At 36.2% G+C, this 17,490-nt stretch overlaps 3 protein-coding genes across 3 annotated transcripts; 2 read left to right on the top strand and 1 right to left on the bottom strand.

Moving 5' to 3' along the window:
* Positions 1 to 803: 803 nt before the first annotated feature.
* LOC126766397 (arrestin domain-containing protein 2) lies at positions 804 to 6,292 on the bottom strand. Its single transcript, XM_050484196.1, has 4 exons — positions 5,950 to 6,292; positions 2,546 to 2,919; positions 1,906 to 2,488; positions 804 to 1,360 (listed from the first exon to the last, which is right to left on the bottom strand). Exons 1-4 carry the CDS (start codon positions 6,077 to 6,079, stop codon positions 1,092 to 1,094), a joined length of 1,356 nt encoding a protein of 451 aa, XP_050340153.1. The 5' UTR covers positions 6,080 to 6,292; the 3' UTR covers positions 804 to 1,091.
* Positions 6,293 to 7,473: 1,181 nt separating this feature from the next.
* Positions 7,474 to 10,369, top strand: LOC126753970 (arrestin domain-containing protein 17-like). Its single transcript, XM_050465767.1, has 5 exons — positions 7,474 to 7,744; positions 8,696 to 8,863; positions 8,934 to 9,148; positions 9,227 to 9,920; positions 10,102 to 10,369. The coding sequence occupies exons 1-5, from the start codon at positions 7,630 to 7,632 to the stop codon at positions 10,317 to 10,319; spliced, it is 1,410 nt and encodes a 469-aa protein (XP_050321724.1). The 5' UTR covers positions 7,474 to 7,629; the 3' UTR covers positions 10,320 to 10,369.
* A 424-nt stretch (positions 10,370 to 10,793) lies between these two features.
* On the top strand, positions 10,794 to 17,251 carry LOC126767682 (arrestin domain-containing protein 17-like). Its single transcript, XM_050485220.1, has 5 exons — positions 10,794 to 10,920; positions 12,912 to 13,040; positions 13,112 to 13,326; positions 13,393 to 14,029; positions 16,925 to 17,251. The coding sequence occupies exons 1-5, from the start codon at positions 10,806 to 10,808 to the stop codon at positions 17,125 to 17,127; spliced, it is 1,299 nt and encodes a 432-aa protein (XP_050341177.1). The 5' UTR covers positions 10,794 to 10,805; the 3' UTR covers positions 17,128 to 17,251.
* The last annotated feature ends 239 nt before the right edge of the window (positions 17,252 to 17,490 follow it).

The raw sequence follows: 17,490 nt of genomic DNA, 5'->3' as shown, positions 1-17,490 counted from the left end.
TCGCCACTGGTACTTTGGAGCATTTTACCTACATGTACATTTACATACATATGTATGTATCGGTTATATATGTGTATGGAGAGCGCTTGTGTTTTCTAATGAGCGCGTGAGTTGTTCAGAAGCTCAGCATTGTTGGAGCGTCTGAAATTTGCCATTAGATGTGACGTCATCAACTTGTTTTTTGTTTTCACATGATTTTCATGTTTGTTTATTAGGCGAGCCGGCTAAATATCACAGTTTATCAGCTGATATTAGACAGAGTTGCCAACATTTTATTTATATAGTGGAAATAATATTATAATATAAATTTGAAATACTTTTGTCAATGCTTTGAAATATCTATAGAGTTCTGTTATCAAACTTTACTAAAGTAATTTCTCCAGAAATTCCGTCGCCAAATTTAAAACAAAAATTTGTGTTCGGCAACCGAGGATTTTGAAGTAAATATATATCCAAATTATTTAAAAGACATACGAACGAAGTCGAGCATATGAACAGAAGACGCATTCTGCTTCAAATTCAGAGGTTTTGAACCAATGACTCTGCTCAAAACATTAATTCTCCATGGATATGTATCAATGTAGTGTGATTTTGGGCAGGTTTCTCTCACGAATATCCTCAAGTAAAGATCGGTCATTTAAAGTAAGGCGAAAAATTAATTTTTAAAATAGTATTTAACCTAAAATTTCTTTCAAGTACTTTTTCTGCTTTGGCAGTTGGCTTGGCAGTTATTTCCGAATCACAGCACCACAATAAAACATCCTCTAACACTCTTTGTTGTTTTTTTGATAATAAGCTCATAATTATTTTTATTAGTTAATTTATTTATTTATTATTTTTGATATAGTGAATTCATAATTGGCCTTTGCGGCGCGATAACCCGGAAGAAGACGAACATCTAAGGTATATGTACCTTTTCATCCGGAATTTAGTATTCTTAACTAATCTTTTGCTTCTTCATACGTGTAAAGATTAATTTTCTTTTGCTAACAATTATATTCATACAATAATGTTGACCATGTAAAATATTGCACTTGATATCTCTTGCCTCTTTTGGTTTTTGATTTCCTCAAGCAGTTGGTTTCGCAATTTCATATTTGTATTGGCGATTCAGTTGGCAGTTGATCATTGGCGAACTTTGTTGGATATTCCGCTGGTCGGTGTCTTCTTCTACGACGTGGTCGCTTTTGTGGCAAATTCGGTGGTGGACTCAAACCCATACTGCTAAAGGCCAGAGAACTTTCATCAATATTGTAGACCGGATAGCGTGGTGTGAACGGTGCATCTACGCTGACTGTATTGGCATCGTTGTCAGCGATATTTGTGCTCATGAACATCGCTTGTTCGTAGGATGGTGGAGCTGCAAGATTGTTGAGCGAAGAAAAGATAAAAGAAATGAAGCATAAATATGTAAGATATACTATAAGTTAAGTACATAGGTGAGGAATAGATATGTGAAAATATAACGAAGCTGGGATATTGGCCACTACGTCAATCCTAAAACCAATCTCAGAGATCCTTGGATTACCTTAATCTATCTGTATATTGCTTCCAAGTTTGTTAACAGTTATTTAAAAATTATATTAATTTGTTACTTCTAATATATCTCCGTCTTTTAAACTGCAATTCGGCATGTTTGAGGAAAACTCAGGAAATGTATATAACATATATAAACGGTAACTTAGTGTCTTTGTCCTTTCAATTGCCAGCTTTTTTTTGGGAAGTAATTATGTTGAGAAATTGATGGGACAAACCTACTAACTAATATGAAACGATCAAGAGCTTAATGAAGCATTTAGCGCTGCAAAACTAGGTTTCTGACAAATTTTCATGCTCTTCTTGCTAAAAATTTTCGCATCTCTTTTTATCATGAAGATTTAAAGTTTCTATTTGTGAATGACTTACGCAGTTCAATTTCCTCTTCACTGATGTCATCCTCACTTGCGCCGCCAACAGCCCCGATTTCACGCGTACGCGATGTTGTCGGTTGCATATTTTCTACTTCTCTCTCCTCCACGAATTCTTCTTCTATTGTGTTGCTCATTGCTAACGGCACATTGCCTATAGTTATCGGTATTGTAGCCCTCGGATTTCGCATCAGGGTAGTCATCACGGCCATAACGCATAACTCGTACGAGACACGCACATTTCTGCTGATGTGTTCACAAGTCGGCGCAGTTGCTGGTATGCGTATAGTCTCAGCGAAAGATTTACGCGTCTGTCGCGGTGCAGGACCGCACACTTTCTTGACAAGACAGATTTTCTCTGAGACAGTATGCAGAGCAGGCGTCTCTGAGTTGTAGGTGGCACGTAAATTCAGCATTATTATTAATTTTTTGCAATCTGCTGTGGATTTATTGTCGACATCTGCGCTGATCAAGACAAACTGACCGGGTACATATCCAGTTTGTTGGAGATAAACTGTCAAATGTACGGGTTTGGCGAGAAAGAAACAAACATTCTCCATAGCGTCATTGCTAGCAGGAGCCTGTCAAAAAATGTATACTTTCTAAATACTATAGAATCCCCAATTGATTTTACTTACCTCTAACAATTTACTATCTTTATTTAGATCTAACGGCATGAGCACTGTGAAACCGACATTATGTACACGATCCGCAGCACCAGCTCTTATGAAAGTAACCCTGACGAGGTAACGGATATGGCCGTAAGTGCCTTCAAAGGAAGATGGACAGTGCGGTGGTATGGGACAAGAGAATGTATAGGTGTAAGTGCCCTCCTCCATAGAAAAATTGTTGCCAAACTCCGAGCCTACCAAAAATGTCGTAGACGCTATATAATCTTCGCGACCAAAGTATACGTGCTTGTCTCTTGGGTTAATTTTTGCTACAGCTATCTTTTGTCCATACTTTTCACGCCATTGACAAGCCGCGAATCCACAAACTTGTAGTTTAATGCCTGAAAAGTAGGAAAAGTGCAGAAATAAAATGAATAATAACATATTATAATTTATGAGAGGACATGTATGCAAGTTGTTGGTGAACACTATGGTCTAGGCTATCTTCAACATCCCTGTTATAATAAGACTCTAAACTGTGAAAACTCAAACGATAGTATCACAGAAAAAACGATGGTGCCTTTCCGCGTCGACTGTCTGTGAGGACCGATCTGCATCTAATTATTTATTAGCTAAAACTCTCGACTCGCGTACCTAAACTCGGCTTTCAACCGAAATTTCTTCCATGGATATCTTCTTATCTACACAATAAAACACAACGAGTGATATTTGAGAATACTCTTCAGATTCCATTAATGTATCTTAAGGTGTTTCGCAAGGTAGTCATCTTGGCCCGGTTCTGTTCTGGTTGTTTATTAACGATATCTATTCTGTAATAGAATTCTCAAAAATTTTATTACATGTCGACGACGTAAAGGATTTCAAATCATATACTACAACAGGAGAAAGGTGTCTATTGCAGAAATGATTTGCCAATGGATGCTTAAAAATGTAAGACGATGTGCTTTTCACATACATAGATCTGATCACACATCTCCTTATGTAATAAAGTTTAGACTAGAGCTAGTTTTTAACTTTGTCGATTTGAGGGTTATATTTTTGTAGCCTTCCATCCATTCTCCCATGATCTTCAACTCAAAACGTGCTCTCAGTTTTGTTAAAACGTTTTTCTAAAGAAATTAGATCTCCATATGTTTCTTAAACACTTTTTATAATTTTGCTAAAATCTATATTGGAATATGGCTCTGTTGTATGGAACCATAGTTATCAAATCCATTCTGACAAATAATTCAATTCTATATATCTTAAATAACGAGTGAGATTCCCTTGACATAGTCGCCTAGGAAAACGTGCAAAGTGACACTAAATTTCTCTTGTGATAACGCCGCCGTTCGACGGTGAAATTAAGTATTGTATTTATTGGATAGTTCTCGTAAGTCGCGATAATTTGTTTTGCCAAATTTTGCAGACAAGTGCTCGAAAGTTAAATAAAGATTATTAGTCGATTCAAAATTCCGGTTCTTTATGATATATGTTACATATGTATGTGTTATTATAATTTTTAAAGTGTTGTCTACTGGATATAACTGGATTTAAAACAAAATATTTTCTTTACAGTATTAGTTAGAAGCTTATGTGAACGCGAAATGCTGATAAGATAATTTCACAAACAAAGATGTATAACAGTAAAGATAAGATAATAACATGTACTGTGTTTTGAAAGATATCACTATGTTCTCACTGTTGAGAGACATACGAGGTGTGTTCAAAAAGTATCGCGAATTTTGTGTTTTTTCAAAAATTATTTATTTATTCATGAATATCTATTTTGTTCCCTTCAAAGTAATCCCCATGAGATATTATACACTTGTGCCAACGGTTTTTCCAATCTTCGAAGCACTTAAAAAAATCATTTTTTTTATCTTCTTCAGCTCCTCCTTCGATGCCGTCTTTATCTCGTCAAGAGAAGCGTAACGTCGTCCTTTCATGGGCCTCTTCAGTTTAGTGAACAAGAAAAAGTCACAGGGGGCCAGATCTGGGGAATACGGTGACTGCGGCATCATTAGTGTCTTGTTTTTGGCCAAAAAGTCGCGCACAAGCAACGATGTGTGAGCAGGGGCGTTATCGTGGTGCAAAAGCCAATTTTTGTTCTTCCACAAATCCGGGCGTTTCTGGCGGATTGCTTCGCGCAAATTGCGCATAACTTGCAGGTAATTGACTGTTCTTCCCTGTGGCAAGAACTCATGATGCACCACGCCCCTGCAATCGAAGAAAACTGTCATCAAACTGTCGCGATACTTTTTGAACACACCTCGTATATAGTATTTATGTACCTAATATCAGATTCATTCAGTTCATGTCCAATTTCATATGGAAGAGAGTAAAGCTTTGACACCAACCCAACATTTACCAAACATAGCACACTGAATCAGCGTTGGATATGCTTCAGTAAAGAAAATAAATATTTGTTTATCACTTTTTGGCCTAACTGAGTCACTTATAAGTCAATTTTAAGCGATTAATGCGTAGGCAGACAAATATTAATCACTTACAAAAGCGGAAATTCTAAAACATTGAAGAACTTCATAGAAACCACTACTATTAAAGTAGAAACTACACTAAAGTAGTAATATAAACAACTAAGATTATTGAAAAAACGCTTAAGTCTGTAAGTATCTGTTTGCTTTTCAAGCTTATAGTATTACAGGAGAAAGCGGTCACTTGAATATGGATTTAAAAACTTAAAACATTAACTTATAAGGTCTTAAGTTATTTTTGTTTTTCGTGTGGTACAAAATATGCTACCTTAACCTAAAACGTTCTCATGACCATTTGTTCGACATATTTGGAACTTTATCGCATATCGACGATACAATTTATTAGCTCTTTGTAAGATTGTAAAATTATCAAATTCACTTTTTTATATTATAACGAAGATATTTTCCACTGGACAAGCTTTTATAGTTATGGATTTATAATAAAACGCTGATATGCTTGAAGATAAGTATCTGAAAAGTAGGTTCTATTTCAACCGGCCGTGATTGCGTTACTAAGTTCACGTGTACTTAAACTTGACGAACAAGAATATATGTACGCTAGATATGTAAGTCTACTATCTCAAATTACCGAGCGGTCTGTAGATATTATTTGATGCCATTATAATTTCATTAACTTGTTTCGATATCAGATTTGAAGTGTAACTAATAGGTAGGATTGCTAGCCTCATAAAACTTTGATAATAAAAAAATCTTCTCTATCCAAAGTGGTTCAATTAATACATCACTGGAATACTGAAAAGGGTTTCGAAAGACCTAATTAGCAGACTTAGCTGTAATATTTGAAATTATAATATAATAGTGATTCGCTATACAATGTTTCATTTTTCTTCTTGTTCCTGTATTTAAGCATTCGCATATTCAACATATTTGTATTTCAACATGATTTGATAACAAAAATGTCCGATTTTTTACCTTTCAACTTTTTTGTTTTCTCCAGCGTTATAATCACTTTACCACTAACAATTTGACCGGTAAAATAAGTGCCGAAATCGTTTTGATCGAACACAATAACACAGTTATTAAACTTCTTAGCATCACCCATCTTGAATCCGACTTAAATTTAACAATTTCACAAAATTTATTTCAAATAAATATCCGACACGAAAACATGTGCGTTCGCCAAACAGTATGAAGTGTCTGCTGAACTTTAACTCGAAAAAGTAGCGACTTCGTTTCTAATCGTTTTTCTTTATGTGCGTTAGCACTGAGACAACGCGAACGCTACAAAATCTATTGCAGATGGCACGACCGCACACCAGCCGCAACTGCGGTGAACTGAGGCAACAATAATAGTTAATAATGTAGGTGAGCGGCGCACGCAGTTACACCGCAACGGATAGCTATCTACATATGTACCTAATTTTGTGAGCAGGTGCTTATGGCGTGGCGATGGCACGGGTGTTTGTGTGGGAAGCGCTTTAAAAAACTGCAATTCTTAGTTTTATCTTTCTTTTGCTCACTCGCTTTAGCGTGCAAGTGGTTTGTTTGTTAACTGACAAAGATAATAATATAAATGTGTTGGTGTTTGCCTCAATTCACAAATAATTATTATGAATGTAGAGCGATAGTAACATACACAGAATAAAGGGTGACGCCAACATATAGTATACCGCCAAAAAAATATTTGAGTAAATAATTATTTTTTCGAAATATAATGTTCAGCTTTCTTATGTTGGTACTTTATAGTAACCAATTTTGAAATATAAATTGCTCTTAAATGGCGGTTAGTAGCTACTTAAAGTAGAGATGAGGATGTTTTGGATACTAGAAAAAGTATTCACTTTAAACCTGTATTGAATTCTTCTACGATAACTCATTGAAATATTAACTGAACGGGGGGTGAAATGAAGGAAAGAGATCTGATTATGAAATATATTAATTTAAGGTCTACGGCCCTGGTCCAAAAGTACTTCAGGATGGAAGAGAAAAGTTTATACTCTTCATATCTGCTTCGGCAATTGAACGACGGTTTTCTGACAAACATATGTCATATTGTCCTATAGCTTAACGTTTACACCTGTATGTGTGCATATGATAAAAGTAAAATTAAAACTTTATGAAGTGTTTTCTAATCTCTTCGTTTACTCTCTGAGAATTGACAGTTTATAAAAGTGAATACTTTGTAATAACACCAAGCTTTCAACGCTTCGATAAGCGTTATCGCATTTCTGAAACACAAATATAGTTTTTCACGGCCAAAACATTTTTCACACATGCAAAAGTCTAACTACAATACTCAGTGTAAGTATGTTTGTCGATATTTTCGTGTTATTAAATTTGTTAAAATATATATGGGACATTTATCAACGAACTGATAAGCAGCCACATCTGAGCAAAGTTATGCCGAACTTTTTAACTAAGCGTGCAAGTAAACGGGAAAATATTGGCTCGAAATCGATTGGTATTGAAGTCGTGAAGTATTTTTAAGAATTGCTAAAACGTTAGTATTCTCTTTGCGAATCAAGCAGTTGATACGACGCTTCAGCCCGGGACAGAACGCGTTGTTTACCATTTGATACTAAAAGTTATAACCTCAACTTGTATTTGTAAAGTTGTAGATATCTAAATAAATAATATACATATGTGCTGAATATGGTTGTAACATGTGCAATTGAGTTTGACAATAATCCCTACGGCACCTACTTTGCTGGTCAAGTCATGACGGGTAAAGTTACGCTGCAAGCGGACATGCCGAAGCAGGTGAAAGGTGAGCTTTACTGCAAGTATTTTATATAAAGGTAAAAAGAGAATAAATCTGATCACATTGAAAAGCAAATCGTCACTCCAAATGCTACAATTTTGTTATTTAACGCAGCTAGAATTTTCATGTGAGAATTGGGATCGGTGGGCAACTCGATGTGGGCACTTTCACCAAACGTGCAACGTTCTTGATTGTTCTTCGGCTTCAGTTCATGCACGAGTTGGATTATAGAAGCTCGCAAACCAAGATACACAAAAACTTTCATAAAATACTCTAGCACAGCTCCATTGTTGCGTACGTTGGCGGATGGCCTCCTTGAGTACTCTGCTCCACAGCTGGAATAGCGTATTCGGTGCGCTTTATACGGCGTCTCTGAGCATACGTAGTATTCACTAAGATATGCGTGGTGCGAAAGCGACCCATGATTTAAAGATGCTACCAAACTGAGTATAAGTCCATTAAAAGTTGTCAAAAAGATCAGCAAAGAAAAAAATAATTGCCTCATTGAAAATCGCACATCTAAAAAACACCCTATGTTATCCACGTTATTGCGCCATATTATGAGCTAATTGTATTTATATAAGACTTTCGAATTATTCTGTGACATTTGGCTTTTGAATTTATCGTTGGCTGGCATGGATCGTATTGATATTGCAAGCAGACACCATTAGAATCAAAAAAACTTAGCCTTGAAGACTACATGTAAATAAGTCTTCTCACCGGGAACCGAAAAGCACTTAGATAGTATAGCACTATTTCTTCCTCCCCTCTCGAATAAATAACTGTAAGCAGTAGGTTATCAACAATGATACTTTTGCAGGGGTGATGACTCACAGGTCTTGCGTGCATTACTCATCTGCTTAAAATTATCAGATGAGTGACTAATACAGATATTTGTGATTACAATATTATAAATTATTATCACCTGAATTTACTTATAAAAATTTTATTTTTTAGCCATCGTGCTGAAAATTAGCGGTTGCGCAGATACAAGTTGGACGGAAAGCTCCAGCAGCACAACAACAAATGCACATGGACGTTCGAGCACTAAAACCCAGACAACACACTACAGAGGTCATGAGGATTATATAAAATCGAAGACTTACTTGCTCAGCTCCAACGAAAGTGTGTAGAATTTGTAAAAGCTTATGACAGTTAGCTTACATTATAATCGATCTAATTATCTCTCTAACAGACCAATCTGCCGTGATTGAGCCGGGCATACATACCTATACATTTGCCTGCCTGTTACCCATCACCTGCCCTTCGTCCTTCGAAGGCATCTATGGTTATATACGATATATGGCCAGGGTGGAACTCGTGCGACCATGGAAGTTCAATCAGAATTTTACGCGAGGATTTACGGTTTTGAAAATGATGGATCTAAACTACGACAGTCCTTTATTGCGAGTGAGTAAACTATTATGGCTATATCCAAACAATTACTGGTTATGATTTACCTAATCATTGTATAAACCCGCTCCGAAGGTGCCTAGCAAATCGGAAGCACAAAAGGTCTTCTGTTGTGGGCCTTGTAAAACACAGCCATTGGAGGTGCACGTTTCCTTGCCACAAAGTGGCTATGTGCCTGGACAAGCGATACCAGTGAGCGTACTCATATCAAACGAAACCAAGATAAAAGTCGAAGAACTCAAAATAGAATTGGTAATGCTCGTTTGCTATTACAGTCAAGTGCCATTGACACATACGAAGAATCAACGCATACCGGTGCTGAAGTTGAAAGGTGATGGCGTGCCGGTGCATTGCAAAAAACAATTCGACTATGAGCTCATTGTGCCGGCTACGCCGCCAACGTGCTTCAATCTATGCCGCATCATACAGATCGCCTATCAAGTTGAGGTTGTGGCAAAAGTGAAAGGTTGGCATGCGGATCAGGTCATCTGTGTGCCCGTCACGATAGGCAATGTGCCGTTGCTCGGCGTCATACAAAAGCAACCAAAGCCGTCAGCTGACAACCTCGTCCCCAGCGGTAATGGTGTTATGAACCGTTCATTCGTGGCGGATGACGAAAGCGGCAATCTTCGCGAAATGAAGTCCACCGAAGCTAACCAGCTGCAGTCTACCGTGCAAGAGAACCCGATACAAGTAAACAGCGGTGCTGTGACAAGTTCTGCCATAACCCCTGCTCTGCCCAATCCCTGGGACGCAGATGCCAGTATACGTAAGTAATTCTTTGACAATACTGACGGTTTATCCGTTTATATCCCCAACCGCGTTTCGTACAATTCTTATCATTTGCTATACACTCGTACATGCGAGAATATCTAATCACTTCAAATCCAGCGCAAAGACCTTCCTTCTATAATATTATATGTATAATTCAAAGTTTTCTTCCTTCACAGCACCACCGTCTTATGAATCCGCAGTGCATATCAAACCAGCAAAACTTAACCTTGATGAAGGGCAAGAATACGGCGAAACCGAATTTGCACCACGTTATCCTGTCTTCAAAATGTCGTGTCCGAGCGCATCAGACAGAGACGAAGTTGATGCCAGGCCTAGGGTGGATGGTGTAGCAACTAGTGGTGTTTCATCAGCGCAAAATAGCACTTGGCTGTGACTTAGAGCTGAGAGTGTGAATAAATAAATAAAAACTTATAAACAAAGCAACGCCAAAATCTGTTTCTTTTCTTCGGAGCGACCTTTAATAACTTATCAGCGGCAGTAGTGCACAAAAATCGCAAGCGGTAGGCATGTGAATGAAATTAAAAAAACAGAAAGCTTTTCGATTCTGCAAGTACAACGTTTCCGCCACCAAATATTTTTCATATCAGAAAACGTCGTGCGCTTATCTAAAACCGTAATTTTGTTGTAGTTGTTGTTGTTTTTCCCTTTGTTTTAATATCAAATATTTCTAACTGTATGTGTACATATAGCTGTAAGATCTTTTACGTTATTGTTTTATCACAATCACTCACACGTATTTCACTCGCATGCGTATGTATTTGTGCTTAATGCGGGATATTTACCCTAAGTGCCGACAAGCTAATGGCGCTTTGCCCAATTTTGGCACATTCAGTCCGAGTCGGTCGGTTGTGGAAGCAAAATGGTCGTAACTTGTGATATTCAGTTCAATCATAATGAGCACGGTATTTATTTCGCTGACCAGTTGGTGGATGGCGCGGTGGTGTTAAAGGCTGATAAACCCAAAAATGTTAAAGGTAACGCTAAGTATAAGGCTAACGCTAATAAGTGTGGAATTAGGCTTCAATTTCTGTAGAATAAGCGATTTTCAAGCAGCAATTTCGCAAGTAAGGTTATCAGTCACTAATCTTATCTGAAAAACTAATTTACCCACTGAAGTTCTGTACATTTGCGGGGAATAATAATGCATGCACTGTAAATATTTACTTCATTCAGTTTAGCTAATATGTATGTAAAATAACGCTGCGCCTGCAGTTTCAGATTGAATTATATAAAGCGGGAAATTTTTAGTATATAAAAATAATAATATCCCAACATAACAAAACATGACATAATATGACACAACTTAACTTAACATAACATAACGTAACACAACATAACATAACTTAACATAACACAACATAACATAACATAACATAACATAACATAACATAACATAACATAACATAACATAACATAACATAACATAACATAACCTAGCTTAACACAACATAACATAACATAAAATAACATAACCTAACACAACATAACATAGCATAACATAACATAACACAACATAACATAACATAGCATAACATTACATAACGTATCATAACATAACACAACTTAATATAACAAAAAAAAAATCACAAGTAGAGCCTATAATACTTTTCACAGATCCAAAAGATTCCTTACAAGAATTTGATTCCGATCGTTCAGCTTGTACGGTAGATATGTACATACATACATATATGTTATAGTGATCCGATCTGAACAATTTCTTCGGATATTGTACTTTTGCCTTGGTTAATGAACCATGTCAAATTTCGTAAAGTTAAATTTTTCCATACAAGCACTTGAATCTGATCTTTCAGTTTGTATGGTAGCTACATACATATATGCTATAGCGGTTCCGACAACTGAGTAGCTTCTTACGTAGAAAAGAACGTGTGTAAAATTTTAGATCGTTATCTCAAAAACTGAGGGTCTAGTTCACGTATACATATCTAGACAGGCGGACGGACATCGACTCCTCATGCTGTTCATTTATATAGTATATGCATATACTTTATAGGATCTCCGAAGTATTTTTCTGGGTGTTACAAGCTTTCTGGCAAACTTAATATACCCTGATCAGGGTGTAAAAATGGCGCAGAGTATAATTCGATTTGATAAAATTCCAATCAGTTTATTTGGTATAATTTGTTTATTACAAAGTGTCGTCTGTATATATTTATTTTTGAAATGTAGGAAAATTAAAGGTTATTGGCTAAGTTTTAGTAGATATTTTATCGCCACTAACGCATTCATATTTATATGGTTGCTACCTTTGCGTGTCGTTATCTAGTGCAGGTATTTACTGAATTAATATTCGCGACTACGATTATTAGAATTTAGACTAGACTGTTCTTTTCTTGTATTGCCATTTACCGGCTTTTGGTTTAAATCAAATAAATGCAGTTTTTTGTAAAAAATTAATATGTTCCCTTATCTTAGATCTAAAAAAGTAGCTTCTTATGTGACTTATGACATATTTAAGGATCACTTTTCAATTCTATGCATATTAAGTTTCATATAGACATTCACACAAATAAACTCTTTCATTGCTATTTTGACCCAATTAGTCGAATATCCTTTTAAGAATAGTTAATTTTTTTCACAACTTTTGGGAGCTAGAATTCATCAAGGTTCTAAAATAAACTGCAATATCTCCGAACGATTTCGCCGATAATATATTTTTACAAAACCCATACGTTCCCAAACATATAACAGAGGTCCATCAAAAGTAGAAAGGAAAGGCAGTGAGGTGTAATGAATATGAGACTTGATTTCGCATACATTTATATGATCAAAATATTGTAAAAGAACTAGTATCCTATAGGAACTGTAACGAGACGATGGGTGCGAGATAGCCTTCATCGATTTAGTTTCAAAGTTCTGCTTGTCATTCGCTGGCATTTGAACTATTTGTTACTCTTAAATTGCTTGAATTAGCAAGTAAGTACGTATATACCTTATTTTCTTTCAGCTGTAATATTGAATATATCCGGATTTGCTATTACAAAATGGCGAGAAAAACGTTTCGGTAAAGCACGACACTTTTCGGGACGTGAGGATTATATGGAGTCCAAAACATATCTAATGGGATCGGAAACAAGTAAGTGTGTGATAAGCTACTTCCAAAATCTACTACAAAAATATATTAGCTACTAATTTTCCAATCGATAGGTCAAATTTTTACAATCCAAACCGGTACGCACACATATAATTTTGCCTGCAAGCTACCAGAGAATTGTCCTACATCATTTGAGGGCCTTCATGGCTGCATTCGGTATATAGTTAAAGTGACACTGGTGATACCCTGGAAATTCAATCAGACTTATACGCGTGGCTTCACAGTGATGAAAATGCTCGATCTTAACTATGAATCACCGCAAATAAAGGTGACATATTTGTAACTATTTTCATATACCATTAAATGAATATTTTCCAACAATTTTAAACCACAGATACCAATAACTTCAGAGAATTATCGTTCATACTGCTGCGGACCCTGCAAAACGGACCCTCTGAAGATGCAAATACAACTGCCGCAGGCCGGTTATGTGCCCGGACAGCGCATACCCGTCACCGCGCTGGTCATCAATAACACCAACATACCCGTGGCGGAAGTGCGTTATGCGCTCGTAATGTTGGTTCGGTATTCCAGCCCAGCGCCAGCGTTACACTCATGCCTCGAACGCATTACCATGACAACGGCGAAAAGTGAGTCTGTGCTGCGTAATAGCACGCGCTCGTTAACGCACGAACTTCTTGTGCCGTCCACACCACCAACTTGCTTGCGGTCTTGCAGTATTATACGCATTTCCTATCAGGTGGAAGTCGAGGCACGCATGAAGGGTTGGTATTCTAGTCAGACCATTACAATTCCCGTTCTTATTGGAAATGTGCCACTGTGGCAAACACCATCAGTTATACAACAACAACCGCGCGGTAGTCGTATGCCAGCACTAACTGAGGAAGTGCTGTTGCAGGGTAATGAAGTGAACAAGGAGGGTGAGCAACAAGCTGTGACTGAAGTAATGGATGAGCAGAATGTAGCATTAACAGGGGTTCAGTCGCCAGCAGATATTTACCCGGAATTGCGTGAGTATTAATTAAATATCGAAAAAGTTGTGGTTGGAGCTTCGTTTTAAACGAAGTAAAGTTTCTCGATATTGTACAAACTACATAATGCAGCTTGTAAAGTACCACGAACTCGGGTAGTATTTGTTTTGAAAACATCCAGTTACTTTTTGGGCAGAATTTATAATTCGTTCCAAATGTATAATACGTTCCAAATGTATAATACGATCCAAATGTACAATGCGATCCAAATGAAAAATACGATCCAAATATGGAATGTATTCTCAGTGTGGAATCCATTTATGGAATCTGTTCCTTATGCTTCCGTTAGTAAACAACGTGCCGACTTTCCGTAGTGACGACGTAGTTGTGTTTGTTAATTTGGGCAATGTTGCTGTTTTAAGGCAAATGAAAACTCATTACCGCTTCTACCGTCCGAAACGTATATTTGCGCAAATTGTATTTTTCCCGTAGAAACGGGCTAGCTGTCTTAAATACAAGATTGCATGCCTCGATATTTTGGACTAATTAAAAAATGAGCTGTAATTTAGTTAAAATATTATCAAACTAACCTAAAATTACAGTCGAATACAATTATTTATAAATAAGTAGACTATTCTTAATAATTTGAGTTTAGTTTTGAAGTTTTACATTACGAAAAAATATAACTGAAAAGCTAGGTGTGAAAATGGAACAATGGCAATATTGACGAAATGTGAACAAATGAAAACAACAGCAACTACGTTACCATACTGGAAGGGCGGCACGTTGGTTACTAACTGAAGCATTATACAAATATGGATTCTGCAGCTGTGGAAACTGTAGATAATCCATTTATGTATACATTGAAATTACAGGAAGTCCTTAAGACCGGACACCTCCCATAACCGGAGGAACAAATAAATATATGTAGTGTATATATGTACATACATATATACCGGACAAAAACACCACGGCGGTGGATATTCGGCTATGAGGGGTTTCAATGTATAAGAAGATACATTCCTTGCCTCAAGCAAGATCTGTTTAAATTATAAATAGCGAATTGGTATGTGCTCTAAGGCTTCTTATCTTCAGAAACTATTTTGAATTCTTATGTGAATGTTTCATCACTTTTGTAAACTTTTAATATAAAGTATTACGTAAAGTTTTATTTTTTAATGAAATAAGCCTATAGAGCATTTAAAATATACAGTAGAATCGCTCAAAAGTGAACTCTAGAGAAAGTTAAATCTTCGGTTAAGTTGACCGATTTTGAGCGCCCACGTACCGCTCTAAAAAATTAACTTTCTTTTAACTCTGCTGAGCTTATCTATTTTTTCAAATACAACCGTTTTTTTGACAAGAAAAACAATTAAATTTCTGTGTAAAAGATTATTGTCAGAGTCGCGAGGTACATACATACGTAGTTTGTCTTGAGCGTTTGAACTTGGGAGTTATTTATAGTTACTGTATTGATAAATGTCAACAAAGCAGAAAGAATCATTGCAAATTCGACAAAATTCGCATCAAAAATCTGTGATTTAAAAAAAAAATCGATGAAGGTATTTATATAAATCAGAATATCTTCTTCTTCGACACTTGGCCGAAAAATAGCTAAGGTTAGAATCACATTTATGTTGTGTGTGAACGCAGCTGGTTTGCTATGTTGAAACCATTGATAATTGGTAAATCCGAAAACCCCTGTTGCTTCAAGGGGTTTGAAAACCCATTGGAATTTGCTAACTCTCAAAAGTGTCGGATGAATTCAAGGCTATTCTTCCGCTGGTTCCATCATTCGTTTATTAAGCAGATACATTACATACATAAGACTGCTCAAGTTAGGATACCGGGCCAAACTGTTATGGAACATTGTATCACAAGATAAAGGTCCGGTTGACAATAATTTTAAAGGACATTAACTTCATGATGCCATCTTATTGCTTAAATTAGCCTGGGATGAATTGCCAAGAGCTATCCTTTTAAAAGCTTGGAAAATATAAAACAGTGAGATGATGATCAATATGTCCAAGATGAAATTCCATTGCTTGATTTGATTACGATGAAACACTTTGAGAGGACAATCGTTATTGTCCAAGGTGGGTGGTATTGACGTCAGCGGTGAAGGTATCGAAAATTAGTATGACGCCAACATAAAGTGAGTTTTCGGCAGATGAATGCATCAATACATTGATAAAATGCTATTAAAACAATAATGATGCAAATCCGGAGCTATTACACAAAAGAAAAAAACAAGTCTCGACCGTTTTTTTAAACCATCTCTTACAAAGTAATATGTATATTTCTATGTAAAATGTTTAAACGTACAAACTAAATCTAAGTTTTTGTTTTGTTACGAGTAAAAGTGAGTCATGAAAATAAATTAAACGTATTATTTGGAAAAGTTAATATTTCAGTAAAGTAAAACACCCTTGGGACATTTCGGTAAAATTTTTCGCGATTCATACATTTGTGGATTATTTTTGTGAATATAAAATATGTTTTCTTAAATTTATGAAATCTTGTGATACTGATGACAAAAACCGTTATATATTCCACACGAAATCTTACGTTAGATGTCGTCCTGGCATTTAAACTGCTTATCCAAAAGCAGGGAATTTTCTGTGCCCACATTTCTCCAACAAAACGAGTGGAATATGTGAGTGGATTTTAGCAACTAAGAAGATATCCACAATTCATTTTTGGAATGTTGTGGATGGAATTTGTTTATAAAAGTTCCACACTCCAGTGGGTGGATTGTGAATTTAAGTTTCACAGTTTTTTATCTATCAGTGGAATTGCATTCCATTGGTCTGACAACTAATATATTTTCGAAGGTTTGTGTCTTCGTTATATGAAAATTCGAATATCATTAACCAATTGCTTTCAAAACGATAAAATTCAATACTTTATTTATTTCTCATATATTTTTTAAAGCACCACCCAACTACGAGGAGTCTACGCACACCATGCGAGGCGATGTGAACGAAGATGACTTACACGCATTCGGGCCATGTGAATTTGCGCCATTATATCCAGTATATGCCGTACCCTTAACAATGGCTCCAACCGCGCCAGTTACGCCGGAACCAACACGCGGTGCTTATATAAACCAAAATTTCGAAAATGACAAGGTGTAGAGGAAGCCTCTTTTGTACAAAACGATATTATTGTTATTTGCTTTCATTTCATAAATATGAATTCACATATACATATGTAAATGTATTTAAACATATGTCGTAGAAACCTAAAACTATTAATAAATAGTACTAACTTATGAAAATATAAATGTAATCAATAAATATAATTTTCATAAAAAAGGTTAATGTCACTTACATAGAGTTTCAGCAGTTTTCGAACTTTACTTCGTCAGGAGGTTATTCCTTAGTTGGCTTAAACCAAACCAATTGTTACAAAATAGCTTTAAGTTCAAACATAAAATGTTACGAAAAAGCTTTAAGCTTGTTACAAACCATAAGAGCTTGCTATAAGCTTAAAGTTAG

Source organism: Bactrocera neohumeralis, chromosome 2 (genome assembly GCF_024586455.1).
Source record: "Bactrocera neohumeralis isolate Rockhampton chromosome 2, APGP_CSIRO_Bneo_wtdbg2-racon-allhic-juicebox.fasta_v2, whole genome shotgun sequence".
Taxonomy (NCBI): Eukaryota; Metazoa; Arthropoda; class Insecta; order Diptera; family Tephritidae; genus Bactrocera; species Bactrocera neohumeralis.
Note: the sequence above shows the minus strand (reverse complement) of the source record. Positions and strands in the feature narration are given on the sequence as shown.